Source organism: Phalaenopsis equestris, unplaced genomic scaffold (assembly GCF_001263595.1).
Source record: "Phalaenopsis equestris unplaced genomic scaffold, ASM126359v1 Scaffold000349, whole genome shotgun sequence".
NCBI classification, from domain to species: Eukaryota; Viridiplantae; Streptophyta; class Magnoliopsida; order Asparagales; family Orchidaceae; genus Phalaenopsis; species Phalaenopsis equestris.
In genome coordinates this window covers 409,432-430,005 of record NW_018164791.1, presented here as the reverse complement: position 1 = coordinate 430,005, position 20,574 = coordinate 409,432, and the positions used below count along the sequence as shown (strand labels likewise).

Sequence of the window (20,574 nt, the reverse complement as noted above, 5' to 3'; positions counted from 1 at the left end):
AAAATACTCATTATATATATATATATATATATATAATTATTTCAAGTCAAAACAAGCCGAACACGAATAAACAAATCTTTGTTCTTGTTTGACTCGTTTAAATATCAAGTGCAAAAAAAATTGTTTGTGTTTGGCTCGTTAACTTAGCACACAAATCGAACATGAGCTTCTTATCGAGCCGAACATGAATTGTTTGCGAACAACGAGTAACTGTGATAGCCCTACCCGGATTATAGAAATTTTTAGAGAGAGAGAGTCTGAGAAAATATTGAGGATCCCCATTCTCTTATCTCGACTTCCTTCTTATACAAAAAAGAAAAAAAATAATAAAAAAATATATTTAGTATAGTATAACACTCATTCATAGTGTCTTGATGAGAACACCACGATGTGGATATCAGAAGACACTTTTAAAGAATGATTGACTCACATCCTTGCAAATAACTTGACAATCTATAGTAGTTGTCCCTCTCTACTTGAACTATGTTGCCTCCAAGGAAGAGATAAAATTCAAACACTACAGGTGGACTCAATTCAACTACTTCAAAAGGTGGGCTCATTTTAACCACTTCAACATGTGAGCTTAGTTCAGCCACTTCAATATGTGGGCTCAATTCAACGTATTAGTTTTGTTTGTTAAAATACACAACGAAAGATTATATTTAAGTATATAATCATATTTGTGTATACATTTAGTTCATCAATTCTCTTGGCTTTTCAATCATGTTCTAAGAAGAACGAGAAAATGAGAATCTTTCAACTCTATAGTTGCAAGGGTCCTTTGCTTCCATCGAGCTTAATGATCAGGAACAAAGATCTTCAAGGCATAAAATCAGTATGATTTGAGAATGGAACTTCTTGGCTCGGGGGGCACATCGACTTTTATTACAAGGAGGTAGATCATTCTTACTCGTCGATGAATTAGGACCGACTTTCTCCTGGAGACACTTTATGCTTCACCTATAGAGAGTGGTCTTTTGAGTTACTCTGATGACAAAGATCCTCTTCATCCTCGGGTGCCTTGACTCTCCTGCAGAAAAGGGTTATTCTGATTATTTGGTTCAGCCTATTAAGATGTATTAAATATGAAACCATGACTGAAGAGATTTCACCTGATTAATTTAGTTGACAAAGTGGTATTCAATCAAGAAATACATTCAGGTACTTCGTTGTCACATTATTTAAAAAGAAACTAAAAAGGATACATAAGAGATTTCAAATGTTTTCATATTTCAGGATTGAAGAGCACACATATTCTTAAAAAGGATAGTAGAGCCTCTATAACTTATTTCTTGGTTAAGGATTTTGCTAGATATTGTGTTGAGTTCTGTAACTTATTCTTGAATACTGATAAAGTGTATTGATTTGTTATATTATTCATTAGCCCGTAGTACACTAATGGTTACTTTTTTCTGTGATAATATTTGTTGTCTCTAAGCTTGCTTGTAATGTACACGAGTTCTCCGGTGTAGTTTCTAACTAAATTGAATGTGACGGTGATACTTATCCTTAGCTAACAATTATCTTTATGAGACCTAACATACTTTAAACTCATATACATCCTTTTTCAATTCATATGTCTTTTGATTTTCCTACAGAACTTTCCTTCTTGGGGGTTTTTAGCTACCCTGACAAGGTTTTTTTTATTGCCTGACATCTCCTACTCCTTTGAGCGGCTAATAAGTGTCTAGAGTAAAATCACACTTGAACTTTTTGAAGATGAGAAATATTTTTTTATGATTGGTTTCTAGGAAAATTTTGGGGCTATGCTGAATTGGGTTTTCAACACTTCGAAAATCAATTTGAAGCAAAGACCATCATTGAGCTCGTATTTTGAATTCAATCATTCATATCCTTACACTATTCTATGCTACGGTGGGGTTGTTTTTGATATGGATTGTGAGTTGTTTTTGTGATGGTTAATTCAATGAATTTTTATGCACTAGAGGTATTCTCAAAATTGATGGGTCATTGCCCCTCCTTCTAAAAAACTAGGCCCGACTAGTCTTGTTATTGTGGATCCTACTAAAAGGATAAGAGTAGGTGTCATTTAATGAAATAAAGGAAAATACATTATTATGAGTTTCTCAAAAGAATTTTAAGGGTTAATTTATTATGCTTTGTATTTCCCAGTGCAACTTGTTGAAATCATTAAGTATTTTCACTTTCTTTGTCAGTTACTGACCTCTTTTGGTTATAAATAGACATGGAAGCTACCAGTGAAAACTCGTTATTATAATTTTGAAATGTGAAAGAATTTTTTTCTACATCCTTTGATGGTTTTGGAGAGCAAGATCTTGAAAGGATGAAGATAATGGATCGTTTGATCCTCTTTCCTTAACTTTACTCCGCTTGTTCATTGAACTCCAAAATAGGAAACTTCTTGCTCAACGACTCCAAACATGAAATTATTTGGTTTTAGAGGTTAAAAAATTTTATTATCACATTTTGGGGGGAGACACTCTTCCCAATAATGAATCTCTTTCAATAAATGATTGGTCCTTGTCGATGCTCGTCGGTCTTATGGGTTTACTAGCCAAAGGCATCCTAGCACACTAGCTAATCAGTTGCTCGGACTCTTGAGGCATATGAACCATAGGTGATGATTTTTTTACCCTTCTACGATCTTCCTATTTCTAGTTTCACACAAGGTTTTTGGCAGCGGCCTCTATTATTAGATGGCATGAAAGGGTTGATCTATGGTTTTTCAATTTCCCAAAAATTTTCATATCATAATTTTATAATTTCTCAAAGTAGTTATGAATTCATACATTGTACTCTTCTTTTACTTACTATAAGAATTGATTATGTATTGTAACCATTCTAAATCTGAGAGTTCCCATTGTCTTTCTTAGGTTGTAGGATATAATTATTGTAATTTGACATTTACCTTCAAGTAGATTATAAGGGATGAGAATACTTTCACATTATTAATTGTAAAATTAATATGTTCAAAGTATTTTTTTTATACATCTAGAGCATCATAAATCTTCACTTATTTAAGAAAAAAAGAGTCAATTATAAGATAAGACTATCCTTCAACTTGAGAAGTCTTCGTCTCTCCTACATGGCTGACATCTTTATAAGCTTATAATTACTACCACTACAAGGTGTATTGGGGGTCTCCAACATTCTTGAGAGAGTAGCCACTACCCTTATAATGACATTCTATTTTCTTTTGATTTGTAATAAGCTGCTCATGAGTTTTTCACTATGTTGCTTGAGTATTAAAATAAAATGCCTACAGATGAGTTAAAAGAGCACTTAAATTTTTGGTAGATGAGGTTATGCTGCCACTGTAAAGGTAAAATATATTCAAATCACCCTTACTCTATTTCTCTGGGGCTTCTTTGTCTGAATGGGCAATGAGCTTATAAGCTGCTTGTTCCTTGATTATGTAAAGTTTGAAACTGGAAGGAAAAAGTTTTCCTAGTGCCTGATCACGAGCTACAGTATCCACCTTCTTCAACGCTATATCACCCATCTTGAATCACTGCTTCTTATCTCTTAAATTATAATAGCTTCTTATCTCTTAAATTATAATATTTGATTATTATTCTTTGGATCTCTTCTTATCTCAAACACAATTGATCTTTATGTTATTCTAGTAGGTCTAAATAATCTTGTAGGCTTTTGTGATTAACCATTTTTCACTCTTTAATTATGATCTCCTTAAAATTAAATGAAGGAAGGACTAGTTAGTTGAATATGTCATACTCTACGGAAAGCACTGATTCAACCCCATGAGATAAGGTGAAGGTTGAAGGTGTAGTGCGAAGCGCCCATAAGACCGATGACAACACTTCAACCCGTTTGTTTTTGCTTTTTTCTAGCTTATTTTTGAGTAAGCTCAAGATGAGCTTATTGGTTGCTTCTACCTTACTAATGATTTTGAGATACTATACAAATGTGATATTTAGAGATACTCCTTGGTTACTTTAAATTTTTTTCGCTTTCTTGTTGACAAATAGGGTTTCATTGTCAGTGATGATAATCATGAGTATTTAGTATCTACAAATGATGTCAGTTCATATGAAATTCTGGACTACGTCGGCTATAATTTTGCCTAGAGGCTTGGCCTTGATACACTTGGATAAATAATTGTTCATAACAAGAGTATAATTTCGTTATCCTTTAACAGGGGGAAGAGGTCCCGATAGATCCATTCCTTATTTGCAAAAGGCCAATGACTATTTATAGGTTATAATTTGTGTGATGGTTGAAGTCGCATTAGGGTGAACTTCTAACACTGCTAATATTTAATGGAGAATTCTTTACCATCATTCCAAAGGGTAGGTCAATAATAATATTGCTTTAGAATTCTATGTGATAGAGTCCTTCCTCCAGAGTGACTTATGCATTCCCTTGAAAGGACCTCTTGCATAAATCTTAATTTCACGTCTTTTCTTTGGGATGGCACCTAACAACATGTATCCTCTTATGGGATTGACCTAATGTTGGTTGACCGCACTTATAGCTTTACAACTTTAACTTTCTCGATGATCGGTTGATTTATGATGATAGATCATTTGTTTTAGTTGCCTTCTCTTTTGAATAGTGGGTCAACAAGTTGATTCTTTTCTCATGGGATATGTTTTATTTAGAAATGCTTAAGATTGTATACCACTGATTTGAATTTTATTAGGTACTTAAAAATAATCTTATCTTGTGTTTCAATAAATTTATTGATTTAGTTTACTACCAATTGAGAGCCAGACTTATGTTGAACTGAGATTCACTTACTTATACATATTTGCCTTTTCATCTTATACTTATATATTTTTAGTGATATACTCATGTGATAAATAGTAATTTAGTTTTTTTTCTCCCAGTTTATATTCTTGTGCTTAATGTTATACATGCTAAAAATTAAGTTTTAAGGGGGGAGAAAATTCTTGAAAAAAACTTAACTTTATTTGTCTTCAATAGCTTATATGTAAAATTGATATCACTTTAAAATGATCTTTCATATGGGGTGTTACATTTAGGGTACTGATCCTGATTTTCTATATAGATGTGAAATGTGATGTATGTGATTATATGTTTGATTTCTTTATTAATTATTTCTACTTTGCAACAAAGCAAAAAACTTGATCCAAGCAAAAGCTAGGTAAATTTTCCACTATGAAGCAAAAAAATAATAAAATTATAATAATAATAAAATATTGGATACTACTCAAATATACATATTGTTATTAAGTAATATAAGGTTTTTTTATTAAGTCTCGAATATCGAATCCACATGGAAAATTGATAATATGCACTTTATAAAACAGGAGAAATTAGACAACAAAATTTTACTTAGCAAAATATTCTTACTTAAACTCAAGATGCTATAATAGGAATGAAAGTTCGATTAATTTTTTTAAATTTGATATATGAAAATAAAATAAACAACTAATTAACTTAACTAAATACTTGCAAGATGAAAGCAATAAAAATAAAATATCTTATATTGCAAGATGAAGACAATATAAGAGAGAGTTGGATGAGGCTTTAGAGAATGTCTCAAGAATTGTGTATTGAACTTGAACCACCAGTAAACCAAAAAAATGTCTTAAGGGAGGTTTCCTAAATTACAATATTTTTAGAGAGAGAGAGAGATAATGGTAAAAGATTCATGATTCCCCTCGCTCTGATTTGACTTTAGTTTTATTAAAAAAAGACACAAATGATAGAAAAATATATTTAATACAATATGACACATTTTGATGCTTTGAAGAAAAAACCGCGATGTGGATGTTTAGCGACAATTTTAAAAAGTTTGAACTTGCAAATTTGCTATTGATGATGATCATCTATAGTAGTTGTCCATCCTTACGTGGGCTAGCTTATATCCACAAAAGAGATGAACTGCAACTACTTTGCCAGGTGAGCTAAGTTCATCAATTTCGACAGGTAGGTTAGCTCAGTGTATTAGTTTCCATTGTTAAAGTGCCCATAAAAACCTTACATATTAGATATATAATTGTATTTATGTATGTAAAAGTACAAATGTCAAATATTTAAATACATAAAAATTCGGTGGTCTATACATGAATGCCCCAATTTCTTAAAGGAAAATTTACAAATTACATACATACATACCACTAAAGCCCTGCCAATTAATAGACATGTTCACATAACCATTGCATGGCATGCATGCACATAATACGTAAATTAATAAGTAAATCTCACCCATTGAATCCACCGCTCTTCACAATGAGCCACGTGGACCACCTCTTGTTTATATATATGCATCTTCTCCACTTCCTTCAGTATATAGAACTCACTGAAGTAAGAGAGTCAGAGATGGGAGAAGTGAGTGAGATCGATGAACAAATTATATTTCAAATTAATTTCGTTTACATTTATATTTAATTTGTTTGATTTATTACTGACTTCATGATGATTTGATTGAGAAGGTGGAGTCGCCTCAAGTCGTCGTTCTCAGGGCCAATATACATTGTGAAGGCTGTGGTAGGAAGATAAAGGCACATATTAAAAATCTTGAAGGTATTTAATTAGTTGGTAAAATGACAATAAGCACCAAAATATAAAAAAATTTATGACCATTTGGAATGAGTTTTGATCATTTTATTTTATTTATGTTATATTTGAAATAAATTAAAAATATTTTATATTTTATAATATATTAATTTGTTTTCATTTCAAATCTATTTTATATGTTTTGAAAATTTAAAAAAAAGAATAAAAAATATGCTGAAAATATTATTGAAAACTAAAGAAGTAATCATAAACAAGTGAAATCATGCTGTCTTGGCAACGGATATATATATATATATATATATATATATAAAACTTGTGAGGTATCTTTGTAAGGGTCCGTTTGGGGCAGCTTGTACGTTTCAAGATAAGCTGTTTATTCTGAAACGCGGCCGGCAGGCCAGCCGTAGGGGTCGACCCGCAGCCTGCGTTTAGTGTAAAAACCCAAAAGCAGTTTCGGATAAACTGACGAAACACGCGAACCAAACGATACGGCGGCGTTTTGAAAACGCGGCCCGCACTTATAAGCTGCCCCAAACAGATCATAAATTTTTCTGAGAGGAAGGAATATTTTAAAAATTATTTTTTATTTTTTATTTTAAATTTATTATATTATTATTTGGATTTTAGGAGTGCTAGCAGTGAAAGTCGACGCGGAGAGCAATACCGTGAGAGTTTTAGGGAATGTGGACCCAGGCAAGCTTGAGGATCATGTAAGAGATAAAGTTCCCGAGGACGTTGAGGTTGTTGGGACGGAGAGTCCACGGAACAAGGAGGCCGCCGCCGCTCTCTCCTGCAAGAGAGGCGGCAGCTTTAGCTGGTTATTCGGCAAGAAGCCGGTATATATATATATATTGCACTCAAGTCGCTGAGCAAAGAATATATTAATTAATCCTTTTTATTTTATTGTTAATACGTTAGTTGTCGGCTCCTACTGTGGTGCTGAAGACTATACTAGACTGCAAGGGCTGTGTCGACAAAGTCATAAAGATTCTTCTTGAGCTTTATGGTAATTTTTTTTTTACTTTATTTTATTTATTTATATTAAATAAAGTGAATTGCTATGCAAATTAACAGTATGTAATTTTATCCCTAATATTTTCATAATTGCAAATATGCGCAGGGGTAAAAATGATACATATTGATGCCGAAAAAGGGTTGGTGACCGTTCAAGGGACAGTCAACGCTGATACACTACAATTGCAGCTGAAGAAAAAGCTGAAACGTGAGGTTAAGATTGTTTCAATGGAGAGTGACGGAGAGGACAACAGTGGCTATAGAAACGAGGGTGCAAAGGAGAAGCCGAATGCGGCGAGTAGAAGTGGAAGTTTCAAGATGGGAGGTGATGATAATGGCGGTGGCAACGATCGGAGGGGCATGGAGAGATCCCATGGTGGAAGGAAGGAAAGGAAGAAGGAAGAGTTTGGAGGTGGTGATCGGGCGGGAGGCTTCGGCGGAGAGAAGAAGAAGAACAGGAAGAAGGAGGAGGGGAGTGGTGGCTATGGCCATAGGAACGGTGAGGAGGGGAGTGGTGGCTATGGCCATAGGAACGGTAAGGAGAGAGAGGAGGAGGGGGGTGGGGGGTGTGGGCATAGGGAAGGAGGAGAGGTATGGCTATGGAAGGAAGGAAGAGGAGGCCGGAAACAGCGGCAGAATCGGGTGGGGGAACAATAATAATAGAGAGGAGATGGATGATGGATATGATAGGCATGGGAGGAATGAGGATGGAGGTAGTGACAGAGACCACGGAAGCGATGGAGAGGGGAAGGAGAATTGGGATGCGGCCTGGAATCGATGAGCGGTCCTCAGCACTTTAACGAAGAGATCATCCAACAATTGCTTAATTATGTTGTGTGGTGTGGAAATAAATATTTGATGATTGGGTGGAGAGGTTTCTCCATGTGTTGTTTCTCTGATTGTTGGCAAAAAGAAATAAATAAATAAATTTTTGTTTCTGGAAATTTTTATTTTGGTTTTAAGTAAATCAAATATATGATGTTTCCAATTTTGATATTTGGTTGGATGGAAATGGAATATGATATAAAATCTTCAAATTTATCATATATATATATATATATATATATATGGTATGACTCGTATACCATATAAGGAACAGATATTGGAGCGAAGCGGAGCGCACGAGCGGAGTGGAGTAGAAGAATATGTCCAATTAGGGGAGTTTCATTATGTGGGTTAGGGGTGCAGGGGCAACACCTTGCGGTTTGGTGGAGGGTAATTTAAATAATTATATACTGTATTATAAGGTTATATATATGTTTTGTTTATAATCCTAATAGAGTCTCTAAGAGCTTCTGAGATCCTGAGAGCTGAATCTTGTATTTTGTACTTTTTCTAAATATTGAAAATTAAGTGTTGCTCTGCTCCCGATGATGTATGCATCTTTGTCGAACCTCGTAAATATCTGTGTGTTCTTCTGGATTTGTGTCGATTTCTATTTTTTTTTTGCCCTAATTTCTCAACAATATATATATATATATATATATATAATTTAGAAATGTTTTATTGCAATTTCATCATATTTGTATAGTTTTTACATTATAAAATGCTAGTGACCTAATTTTTGGTAAAATTCTCTCAAAAAAACTTAAGTGGTTGATGGGGACCCGACTTGAGACTTGGGAGTTGGGAGTTGGGACTTGGGTTTGGCCAGAAGTTTAAATCCAAATTAAATTTAAAATTAACCCGAATTCAAATTTAACTAAATAAACCCAATAAAAAAGGGGCCCAAATTAACATGAAAACAACTAAAAATAAAATTGAAATAAGACTCAATTCAACTTAAAATTTAATTTGAAATTATAAAGCTAGATCAAAGTTAATTCCAAAGTTAAAAGTAAATTTTAAATCCAAGTCTCATATATAAACAAACGAAATTAGAGCAAATTATAAAATTAAATTGAAAGTAAATATGAATTAATTAAATATCTAAATTAATAATGAATTCAAAATCAAAATTAAATATAAATTAACACAAGTTTGAAACTATAATATTAATAAGGATTACATCAAACAAAAATAAAAACGGAGGGGGAAATTCACATGCATATCACTCGGATTATATATATTTATATATCTAATACCGAAACTTCATTTTACATGTACCTTATAAAATGTTTGGGACGATGAACGGATGTTGTCCATTTGTGCGTGCGTCGAACGAACGGCGGAGATCGAGTTGGACGAAGAAATGATATGTGAACTACAGGCTGAGTCAGCAGAGGACTTGGAAAACGCGACCAATCAACGCATGACATGTGGGGCTTCGACGGATACGACGTTGACGCGGTGTTAAGTCAGATAAGTAGGAAAATATGAGTTTTTTGAATTAATAAAATACAAAAAATGTTATTTAACTTCAAAAATTCATATATTTATGTAGAAAATTTCTAAAAATAAAATAAAAATGCCTCTGCGCTCAGTGAATAAAGAAGAAAATTATAAAATAAAAAATTAAAATATTTATTTTAACTTAATTAAAAACCCCAAAGCTTCATTAATCTCCTCATGATTCATTTAATTTTTGCACATTGTTATACTATATTTATGGTACTAACTCTTTTGCAGTAACATCACGTGCAGGAGGTGCGTACTATCACTTTTCTTCTTTTTCTTTAATGCACTTTCTTTCTTATTTGAGCCTTATCATACATATTTTATTTATACATGCAATGTTATTATTCTGTTATTTACAATATCTGTAAAAGAATCCTAGGGTAGAGACAATATGACACTTATTTAGGAGGAATGCTACAACAAGCCTTGAGACCCAACAACAATCATAAAGTATAAACATAAACCCTAAACCCTAAACCATCATAAAAAAGAGTTTAGAGAAAGCTATCTGAGAAGCAAGACGAGGATGCAAGAGGATGGAGGACAATTTAATGTGACGATTAAGGTAAAAAAACAAAGCGAAAGACGATAATCAGCTAAAATTTATGTAGTTTTAAACAACGCAAACTCATATGACATTGAGGATGTTCGTATGACGCAACGTAAATCCTCACGCTATTTTTTAAGCATTCAAACGATCATATGTCATGCAATATAAGCTTTAAAAATTTTTAGGGTTCTGAGGTTGTTTGTCTGATACGACGTAAATCCTCTTATCTTCTCGGGCGATATGCATGATTGTATATCGCACGAGCATATGTCTCAAATTTCTAAATAAATTATAGGATCAAACCATCAAATATTTTCTCTCTCAAAGATATAATACCAAATTGTATGATAGTTTGAGATGTCACTAAGGTTTTCTCTGTATATTCGACATCTCATATTTTTTGCTCCATTGGATTCCTAAAATAACTATTTCACATTGAGTTTTTCATATTTGATTTTCCTATGTCCAATCATGAGCACTGAACTTTGAATTCTTAAAGATGAAATCTCTAATCTTAATTGAGAGCTTTTTTAAGCGACTTCGATCATTTAAGATGTAATTAACTATATAAGTTTGTCTTTATAGGGAATTAGAAACCGAACCCATATAAAATAAACCATATCTAATATTTATATTAAGTAGGCAAATTTTCAGTCAAAAATTTCGCAAACTAAACGAATATCATGAATTAGTTAGTTTATATATTCGAGCCCACCATCGAATGATATTTCTATCTCTCGGGATTGTGTATTACTTGCGGTGTTATGTTCTATTATTTAAACTATTAAATATATGAGATCTATTTAGTTTCATTTTTCAAAATTAAAAGACTATTTTAAAATTTTAAAAATTATATATATGTAAATTAAAGCAACCGACAAATTTCAAAAGACGACCGACAAATTTTGATGACTCCGCTGGGGATTAATTTTTATCTTCATCTTTAATCGAGTGATTTTGTTTTCATACATCAACAATGTATTCATATCTCCCGCGGGTCAGACTACAACTCTTTTGATGATGTACATCAACAGTGTATTCATATCTCCCGTGGGTCAGACTACAACTCTTTTGTTGATGTACCTGTCTCATTTCTTTCTCGAGAAGTTATAATCAACTATTTTTGTACAACCAAACCATCTAAATAGACTCTCTCTAATTTTATCCGTCATTGGAGCGACAACAACCCTATCACCTATATATACATTTCACATTTTGTCTTTAGAATCATTCTCATCTCGACAGCCGCTATTATGTGTTTAAATTACAGAGCAACCTTATACTTTTATAACTTATCAATCTATCCATGTATGACATAATTTTCTTTCAACAATTATATACTCTTTGATTTTCTAACACAAATTAAAATAAATTAAAAAACTAATCAAATTTTAAAGTAATTCAATTAGCTCAAAATTATTATAACTTTTAAAAGTGATTATACCGTTATAGAGTGATATATATATATAAACTAATCAAATTTTAAAACAATTATTTCTCCTTTGTCTTCTGCCGCATGCCAACTTCACACCTAGAGAAAGAATCCCAAGGAAATTAATGAAGAGCTTTTTATTTCCTTCTGCTTCTCCCATCATGCGTCAGCCACCCAGTTGAGTAGAATTGACCCTTCAGTCCGTCAAGAAATTAAGGAAGTCAAATTTTTTCTGCAAATTTAATGGCGGCGGACCTACGAAGACTAAAAAAGCGGAAGATTAATTTGATAAAGCTACAACAGAAAAGAAAAATAATAAAAAAATAAATATCATAAATAAGAGAGCTTTATAAGATAATTTAATTAATCAACTATTAATCAAACATCACTAAGGAGAAACTTACATGTAAATAAGTGCTGTCAAAGATTCTGAAAACTTCTGAACCGGTTTACACAACTCATACAAAAATTATAGAGGAAATATTTTATTTCTCAGGAAAAGAGGAATACAATTTTTTATGAAGTGTGAGATTTGAACATCAAGCATTTAAATTTAATTTTTTATATATTCATATTATTTTATTTATTAAAAAAAAATATTTTATTTCAAAAAATTAATATTTTAAATTTTGTTTTAATCGTTAATATTTTATAATTTTTTTATTAGGATTCTAAAAATGACTCTTTATCCATATTCAAATCGCTAATAAACACACATATACTATAATATCAAAATCGCATAAATAAAATTTAATTTTACATTAAGTTTTAAAACCGCATGTGGGATGCATTAAAATCCACCACCCCCCATTAGCCAAGAGTCAGGGCAAAGCACATGCCTTGGTCAAATGGGCAGGGATCTTAAATTGAGCAGCGATTTTGGAGCAGAACTCTTACTCTCCCCTGGGCCGAACTGTATAAGAGAAATTTACCATCAACAAAATAAGGGTTCTGCGGCATGTACGACAGAGACCTATTTTTAGCTTTCCTTTGCTTTTTGTCTAGTAAATGCTGATAGAGACCAATTTTGACTTTCCTTTGCCTTTAATTACTCTCCATCTTCTTCCGACAGAGCAGTAAAGATAGACGTAGCTTATGATGCTGAGGACAGTATCGCTTATCCTCTTGCTTCGCAAGCGTTCGGCGTCCTTATGAGATTGCAGAAAGCATTAAAGCTCTTAATGATGAACAGGAAGTAATCTACAAATATAGGTTACAATTCCAGTTAGAGGAGAGCAGAGAACAACCAAGCTCCAAACGATCACAACTGTGAACACCTGGCAAACTGCCCCCTTAGAAAATGTTGATGTGCTGGAAACTGAGTTTGAAGAAACCGCACGACAGTTAGTGACGTTGATAGTTACAGAGCAGGCGATGAAATGCGGCGTCATTACACTTGCTGGGACGGGAGGGATATGAAAACCACAGGCATTGAGGATGTCTTGGATGAGCTATGTCCTCCCAAATGTCTGGAAATGCTCCCCATAAGTAATTTTTTGACACTCAATACCCAAGTTGGATGAAGTCTCCATCTTTTGGAAGTCATCTTCCTCGTTTGACAATACTAGAGCTGATTAATGAAAATACGAGGGAAATCCCAAAATGATTGAAAAAACTTGTTGAAGAACGAAAGCCCGCTAATGTTGAGCATGATTTTTGCTTAACAATCACTTCCGTTGACACAACCTTTTTGAGATTTCTGCTATGTTCCCGAAATCTCAAAAAGGGTCGGGCGATAATTTCAAAAAGGGATGATTTTTGCTTAACAGTAACGTAGATGTTAGGCGATAATTTTAAAAAAGTATGTACTAACAAATTTGCTAGTAATGATGATTATCTATAAGTAGTTGTTCATCCTTAGGTAGGTTAGATTACCTCCATGAAAGAGATGAAATGCAACTACTTTGCTAGGTGGGTTGAGTTCAAATTTGCTAGTAATGATGATTATCTGTAGTAGTTGTCCATCGATTATGTATATAAAAGTACAAAGTTCCAATATGCAAACACTTAAAAATTGGGTGGTCTAAATATATAAATGTCCAAATTTCATGAAGGAAAATTTACAAAATACATACATGCATATCACTAAAGCCCTACCAATTAATGCACACATGCATGTAACCATTGAATGGCATGCATGCATATGCAAATTAATAAGTAAATCTCAGCCATTGAATCCACTACTCTTCACAGTGAGTCGCGTGGCTGCCCACCTCTATTGGTCTCACTATATATATGTGTATCTTCTCCGATTCCTTCAGCATATAGACTCCCAGAGCAAAAGAATCAAAGATGAACGGAGTAAGTGAGATCGATGAAAAGATTAGATTTCAAATTAATTTTGTTTATTATTTTTAACTTGTTGATTTATTACTGATTTATTGAGGATTTGATTGAGAAGGTCGTGGTCGTCATGGAGACCGAACTGCACTGTGACGCCTGTCGTAGCAGGATAGAGAAACATGTTAAAAAATATAAAGGTATATGATTAGCTGTTAAAATGTTATTTTTCTTACATTTCAGATTGAAAATAAGAAAAATAATATTTTGATTAAAAATAAAATAAAGAATCCAAAAGTTCCTAGAGGCGGCGGAGCGGCAACAACTTGAAGATCCAGCCATCAAATACTGGGTAGGCGAGCTCAAAGACGTCGCTTATGATGCTGACGACATTATCGGTCACTGCATGATTGAAGGTGCTGTTCTTTCGCTAGCCGACCGACCATCCTCATCCAGAAGATTAACGGTATTCTTCTGTCAAAGTTTGGCGTGAATAAGCTGAATTCTGAATAGACTCAACGTTTTTTTCCTTTACTTTCATTCCATTAAATAATAATCTTACAATACTTTTTAGGTACAAAATAAAGTTGATAAACTTCATAACATCTTTGACTGCTCACACTTATCCTCTTGCTTCGCAAGCATTCCGCGTCGTTATGAGATTGCAGAATGCATTAAAGCTCTTAATGATAAACTGGAAGAGATCTATAAGGATAGGTTACAGTTCAAGTTGGAGGAGAGCAGAGAACAAACAAAGCTCCAAACGATCACGACTGTGAACGCCAGCCAAACTGCCCCCTTGGTAGATGTTAATGTGCTGGGAACAGAGATTGAAGAAGACACAAAAGAGCTGCTGCCCTTGATAGTTGGAGTGCAGGCGAAGAAATGTCGCGTCATTGCACTTACAGGGATGGGAGGCATAGGGAAAACAACACTAGCGCAAAAGATATACAACAGTAAGAAGATACATGTTGACTTCCAATACAAAGTGTGGATCTCCGTTTCACACAATTATGATGAGATGGAACTGTTGCGGCATGCGATTAAAAAAGGGACCGAAGGAGATGGGCCGCTTATATTGGGAAGAGCCTTTTTCTTGTTTTGGATGACGTTTGGAGCGCAGATGTTTGGAATGGTCTGTTTAGAAATCCATTACAGAGCGGTGCTGCGTTCCTTAGGATCTTAGTCACAACTAGAGATGAAAAGATTGCGAGGGAGATGGGGGCGGCACACGTACATCGAGTCAAAGAACTTTCTGATCAAACTGGCTAGGAAATATTCTGTAAAAAGGTTTTTTTGGATGAAGAGGAAGAGATTAAAAAGTTGAAAGATTCTGGACTTCAGATTGTTAAAAAATGTTCTGGCCTCCCTCTAGCCATAGAGGTCATTGCTGGTCTTCTTGCGGCGAATAAAAACAGAAGTAGAAGAGAATGGGAAAGAGTTCTTAACAATGATTTGTGGTCCATTAGAAGCCTTCCCAAACCACTGCACCGTGCACTGTACCGCAGTTATGACAAGCTTCCATCTCATCTCAAACAATGCTTCCTTTACTGCTCTTTGTTTCCTGAGAATGCACATATCTATCGTGATGATCTGATTCGATTATGGATCGCCAAAGGCTTTATAAGAGAGCAAACCGTTTCATTAAAGGAAGATATAGCAGAAGGATATTACAATGAACTGATTGGGAGAAACCTTCTGCTACCAGTTTATTCCCGTGACAATCATTGTAGAATGCACAACTTATTGAGATCCATGTCGATATTTCTCTCAAAAGATGAAATATTTTCAGCAACGACAATGGCTGCAACTGCCATCTCTTCAAGTATGAAACTTCGAAGACTATCAATTGGAACTAGAAATAATTTATTAGCCATAAAAGATTTGGTAGTGGAGCAGAAATATTTGCGAACTCTACTTACTTTCAATGGCATCAAGGTGTTGAATGATAATCAGTTGATGGGATTAAAACGAATTCGTGTGCTGAAAATTGACAATCTTGATGTCGATAGCATTCCCAAATCCATTGGCGAGCTGATGTATTTACGAAATCTTAATTTAAATTCTGCAAAAATCAGAGAGTTGCCTGAATCTATAGGAAGCCTCATCAACCTCCAGTTCCTATACCTTCGGGGGTGCACTTTTTTTACGATGCTTCCTAAATCCATCACTAGGCTGCACAATCTACGCTATCTTGATCTTAAAAAAACTCCACTAATCTCCATACCAAAGGGCATTTCAAAGCTAGAGAAGATTAATTACATCAGTGGATTTGTTGTGGCTGATCCAAGAGAACCAGAAGACTCCTACAGCAGCTTGGAGAAGCTGAACTCTCTTTACCAGTTGAGAACGCTCAGCATTTCGAGGATGGAAAGGGCTAAACAAGGAGCTTCAAGTCTTGGAAAATTAACTCGCCTCATTGAACTTCAATTACTCTACACAGAAGCGGAAAATCAACCTCTTACAGCAGAAGAGGACATCACACGCATAGAAGATGTCTTGGACAAGCTGTGCCTCCCAAATGCCTGGAAAGGCTCGTCATAAGTAATTTCTTTGGCACTCCTTACCCAAGCTGGATGAAGTCTCCTTCTTTCGGAGATCATCTTACTTGTTTGACAACACTGACCCTAAAGAATCTTTCTTCATGCCGTCAACTTCCACCCGTAGGTGAGTTGCCGCAATTAACTCATCTAAGCATACAAAAAGCAGCTTTGGTGAAGAGCATCGGAGCTGAGTTTCTTGGCGGCGGCACCTATACAACAACAAGAACAGCCTTCCCCAATCTCCAAAAGCTTGAAATAGCCTGCATGGAAGAACTGAAAGAGTGGAGCTTCAACAATGAGACGGAAGGACTTGAGCGCGGAAGTGGAAAGGCGCATATTTTTCCTCAATTGAAAAGTTTGTCTATCCATTGTTGTCTAAAGCTGAAAGCACTCCCAAAAGGCTTAGAACAGTGCAAGATTCTCTCCATAATTGCCGATCAAAGCCTTAATGCAGTAGAAAATCTCCCCAACATAGAAGAAATGGAAATCCAGAAAAATCACAATAAAAATCAAAATCTGGAGAGGGTGTCTAATCTCCCAGCACTATACAAACTTTGTGTGGAAGATTGTCCATCACTGAACTGTGTGGAGAAACTAGATTCTCTTCAGCGATTGGAGCTGGGTGATGAAAATATGAAGGGAATTCCAAAATGGCTGAAAAGGCTGCTTGAAGAATGAAAGCCCACTGCTGTTGATGATGATTTTGTTTTAACAATCACTTCCTATGACAGCCCATTTGAGATTTTTGCAAGGAGGCCTAAACTGGCATATAATAGAGCAAATCCCACAGTTCATCGCATCTAACTTTGAGCGAACCCATGTTGTGCGCTACACAAGGAACCCTTTCACATATGCATATGAAGTGCTAGAATAGTCCCTACTATTTATAAGAGCCGAAGGTGCTGGGAGTTTGAGATAAAATTTTCCCTTTTTATGAATGTGTGTGTTTTTTTGTTGACATGTAACATTATTCTTTTCTTTTTGTTTCTTATTGTTATTTGTATGAGTGCAAAATGAATTTTTTATTCAGTAAAGGTTATATGTGTTATTTCCTTTTAGAGTACGAGAATTAATAATAACATGTAGGGATATTTTATTTATCAAGATATAAACTTGAATTCAATACTTAATCTTGCTACCAATATACTTAATACTTTTATTTGTGTGACTAACATGTGAACCCTTGGTAGATTATTGCACTATCCCAAAATTTGATTATCAGGTGGTCTCATACACAGCAAGAAGGTAACAAGGTTTGCTCATTGGGCGGCTAAATGCGGATTGAAGATGCATCGTGCTATGGTTTCTAAGATTGTTCCTACTATTCTGTGGCTGTTAGCTTTGAAGGATATTAGTTAGTTGTTTTCTTTTGTTTGTGTTGTATTTTCTTTTTTGGAGAAGAGGACCTATAGTTTTTAATTTTGTTTTTTAAGTGTGTTGTATTATGTGTGTTGCAAGGTCCTCTTTCTTGTACTTCTTTTTTGTGAGCAATGCATAAAGAGCCGAATAATGCTCTTTCATCAAAAAAAAAAAAAAAAAAAAGTGATTTGAGCTTGCTCAAGCTCTCAAAAGAACAAAAGAAGGGAAAAATGAGATACAATATATATATATATATATATATTTGTCCATTGCATGTCAATCATGTAGGCTACAAAATTTAGAGCTCCAACCCCTGCTGAGAAATGACTAGAAAATTTCATGTAAAATTCGAGTGAAATTTTTTAAGGACATTAAATTTTAGATAAGAAAACACTTAGACATTTCATCCTCATTTTGCGATAATTTTGATCTAGAATTGAGATTTCACGTTGGCGTAAGTCCTATGGTTAATTATCTCTTCTAACAATAGAAGGGTACATTCAATTAAAGCTGGTCTTGAGGTGCATAGTATTTAAATTCAATACCTTCAAACACATTTTAACAAAACTTCTTAAATCAATTTTCACGATCATCAAGCAAACATAATAATCTTAAAAAAAAAAAGCTTAATTCAAATCCAACTAACTCAAGTTCCCAATTCTAGTTGTTAAGAAAGAAGGGCAAATAATACGCAAGAATTAACATAACAATCAAGACAAAAGAAAACAAGGATTTAACGAGGATTGGCAATGTGCTTATGTCATCGAGAGCGAATAGAGGCGGCTTTCGATTTCTTGAAGCAAGGTTATCCCTATTGGGGTTACAAAACACGATATGAGTCATACCTAACAATGACATATTTCGATACACTTGATTAAAATGCTCGAATGATCGTCTTTTTGTATGTTGTTCTTAGTAGCAGCCTTGATCTCCTTATTCTCCTCCTGAAAATATTTTAACAAAAGAGAGATTTTGTTGAATTTGGAGATATCCATGCTTGTTGAAGACGATGAGTTTTACATACATACCACTCAATTCCAATGTATTTGCATATCTAGGAATTAAACTTCAATATTTAGTTGCATGCCGCCTTACAACACATATAGAGATGTATTTCACTTTTCAAAAGTTAAAATGGTGGTATTTTTAATGTGATATGAAAAGATTTTGGTGGTATTAATGTAAAAAAGGTAAAGTTGTGGTGTTGGATATGTAAATACATAAGAATTGTGTGGTATGTAAATAAATGCCACTAACATCTAAAATGTTGAAGATGCAAATTGCATTTTCTTTGTGAAAGACTCTTATCCTCATACCCTTTCAATAATTTTATAAAGGTTTCTTCGTTCCATTTTAGGGACTAATGGATCATTATGAAGATATTGTTGACTGCTTCAATCGTAGGGGCGTCTTCGCAATCCTTCTGCCTAGAAGAAATCATCTTCATCCAATTCCTGAATTTTCCAATCTGTTTTGCAAATTGCTTCATTTATACCTCTCCCGAGATAAGCACGAAGAAGAGGTTTTCATTAGGTTATTGAATGGTTATTGTAGCAAAAAAAGGTGGAGTCGTTGGATCTCTCATCAAATCAATATAATTGGAGGTTTTTGACGCGTTATGAAAGGGTAATTTTGGAGTTACTGCAACGTTTTTATAGGATTTTGACTATTTATGGACGCAAAAAATGCGGAGTCGTAGGATACTTCATAAAATATGTATAATTGGATGTTACTAACGAGTTATTATGAGGTTATTATGCCTTTATTGGGGGTTATTATGCAAATGCTTTGAAGGTATTGAAGCAATCATGAGCGCGGTGCAAATAGGGGTTATTGACTGGTTATTTGAGGGTTATTGGAGGGTTTATAAGGTTATTGAAGGGTTATACGGTTGTTATTCACTAAAAAAACTTGGAGACGTTGGGTCACTCACCAATCAATTTAGTAGGGTGTTAGAGATGCGTCATATTTTAGCCAACAAAACATGAAAATAACATTAAGGAAAAGTCCATTTACAAGATAACTCACATTATGTAACATAAGAATTTTGAAAGTTAGGGGTGCGATATGTAAATACGTAAGATATGAAAACATAAGATATGTGTGATTTGTATGCAAATGCCCCTAACAAGTATAACGGAGATATAGCGTGACATCCAATACAAAGTAGTGACATCCAATACATAGTTAAGAGCATGACAACTGACATTTGCTGTTCTCTGGTCATCTAATTTCTGAATTTTCCAAACTGTTTTGTAGATTGCTTCATTTATACCTTTCCCAAGATAAGCACGAAGATGAGGTTTTCAGAAGGTTATTGAAAGGTTATTTGGGGTTTATTGTAGCAAAAAAAAGTGGAATCGTTGGATCCCTCATCAAATCAGTACAATTGGCGATTATTGACACGTTATGCAAGGGTTATTTTGGAGTTATTGAAACTTTTTATAGGATTTTGACTGTTTATTGACGCAAAAAATGTTAAGTCTAGGATCTTTCATAAAATCAGTATAATTGGAGGTTATTAACAAGTTATTAAGATGTTATCATGCCATTATTGGGGGTTATTACAC

General features: G+C 34.2%; 1 protein-coding gene across 1 annotated transcript in view; it reads left to right on the top strand.

Annotated features, from left to right (window-relative positions):
* LOC110026097 (putative disease resistance protein RGA4) overlaps window positions 1–17,111 on the top strand; it is a gene marked incomplete at its 5' end in the record, with an annotated part of 21,206 nt that extends 4,095 nt beyond the window's left edge. Inside the window, 7 exons of the mRNA XM_020726889.1 lie at window positions 6,405–6,495; window positions 7,117–7,325; window positions 7,408–7,495; window positions 7,610–8,094; window positions 14,401–14,568; window positions 14,677–15,237; window positions 15,375–17,111. Coding sequence (XP_020582548.1) covers window positions 6,405–6,495; window positions 7,117–7,325; window positions 7,408–7,495; window positions 7,610–8,094; window positions 14,401–14,568; window positions 14,677–15,237; window positions 15,375–16,646 — 2,874 coding nt within the window. The remainder of the gene's footprint in view (window positions 1–6,404; window positions 6,496–7,116; window positions 7,326–7,407; window positions 7,496–7,609; window positions 8,095–14,400; window positions 14,569–14,676; window positions 15,238–15,374) is intronic.
* Window positions 17,112–20,574: the final 3,463 nt, after the last annotated feature.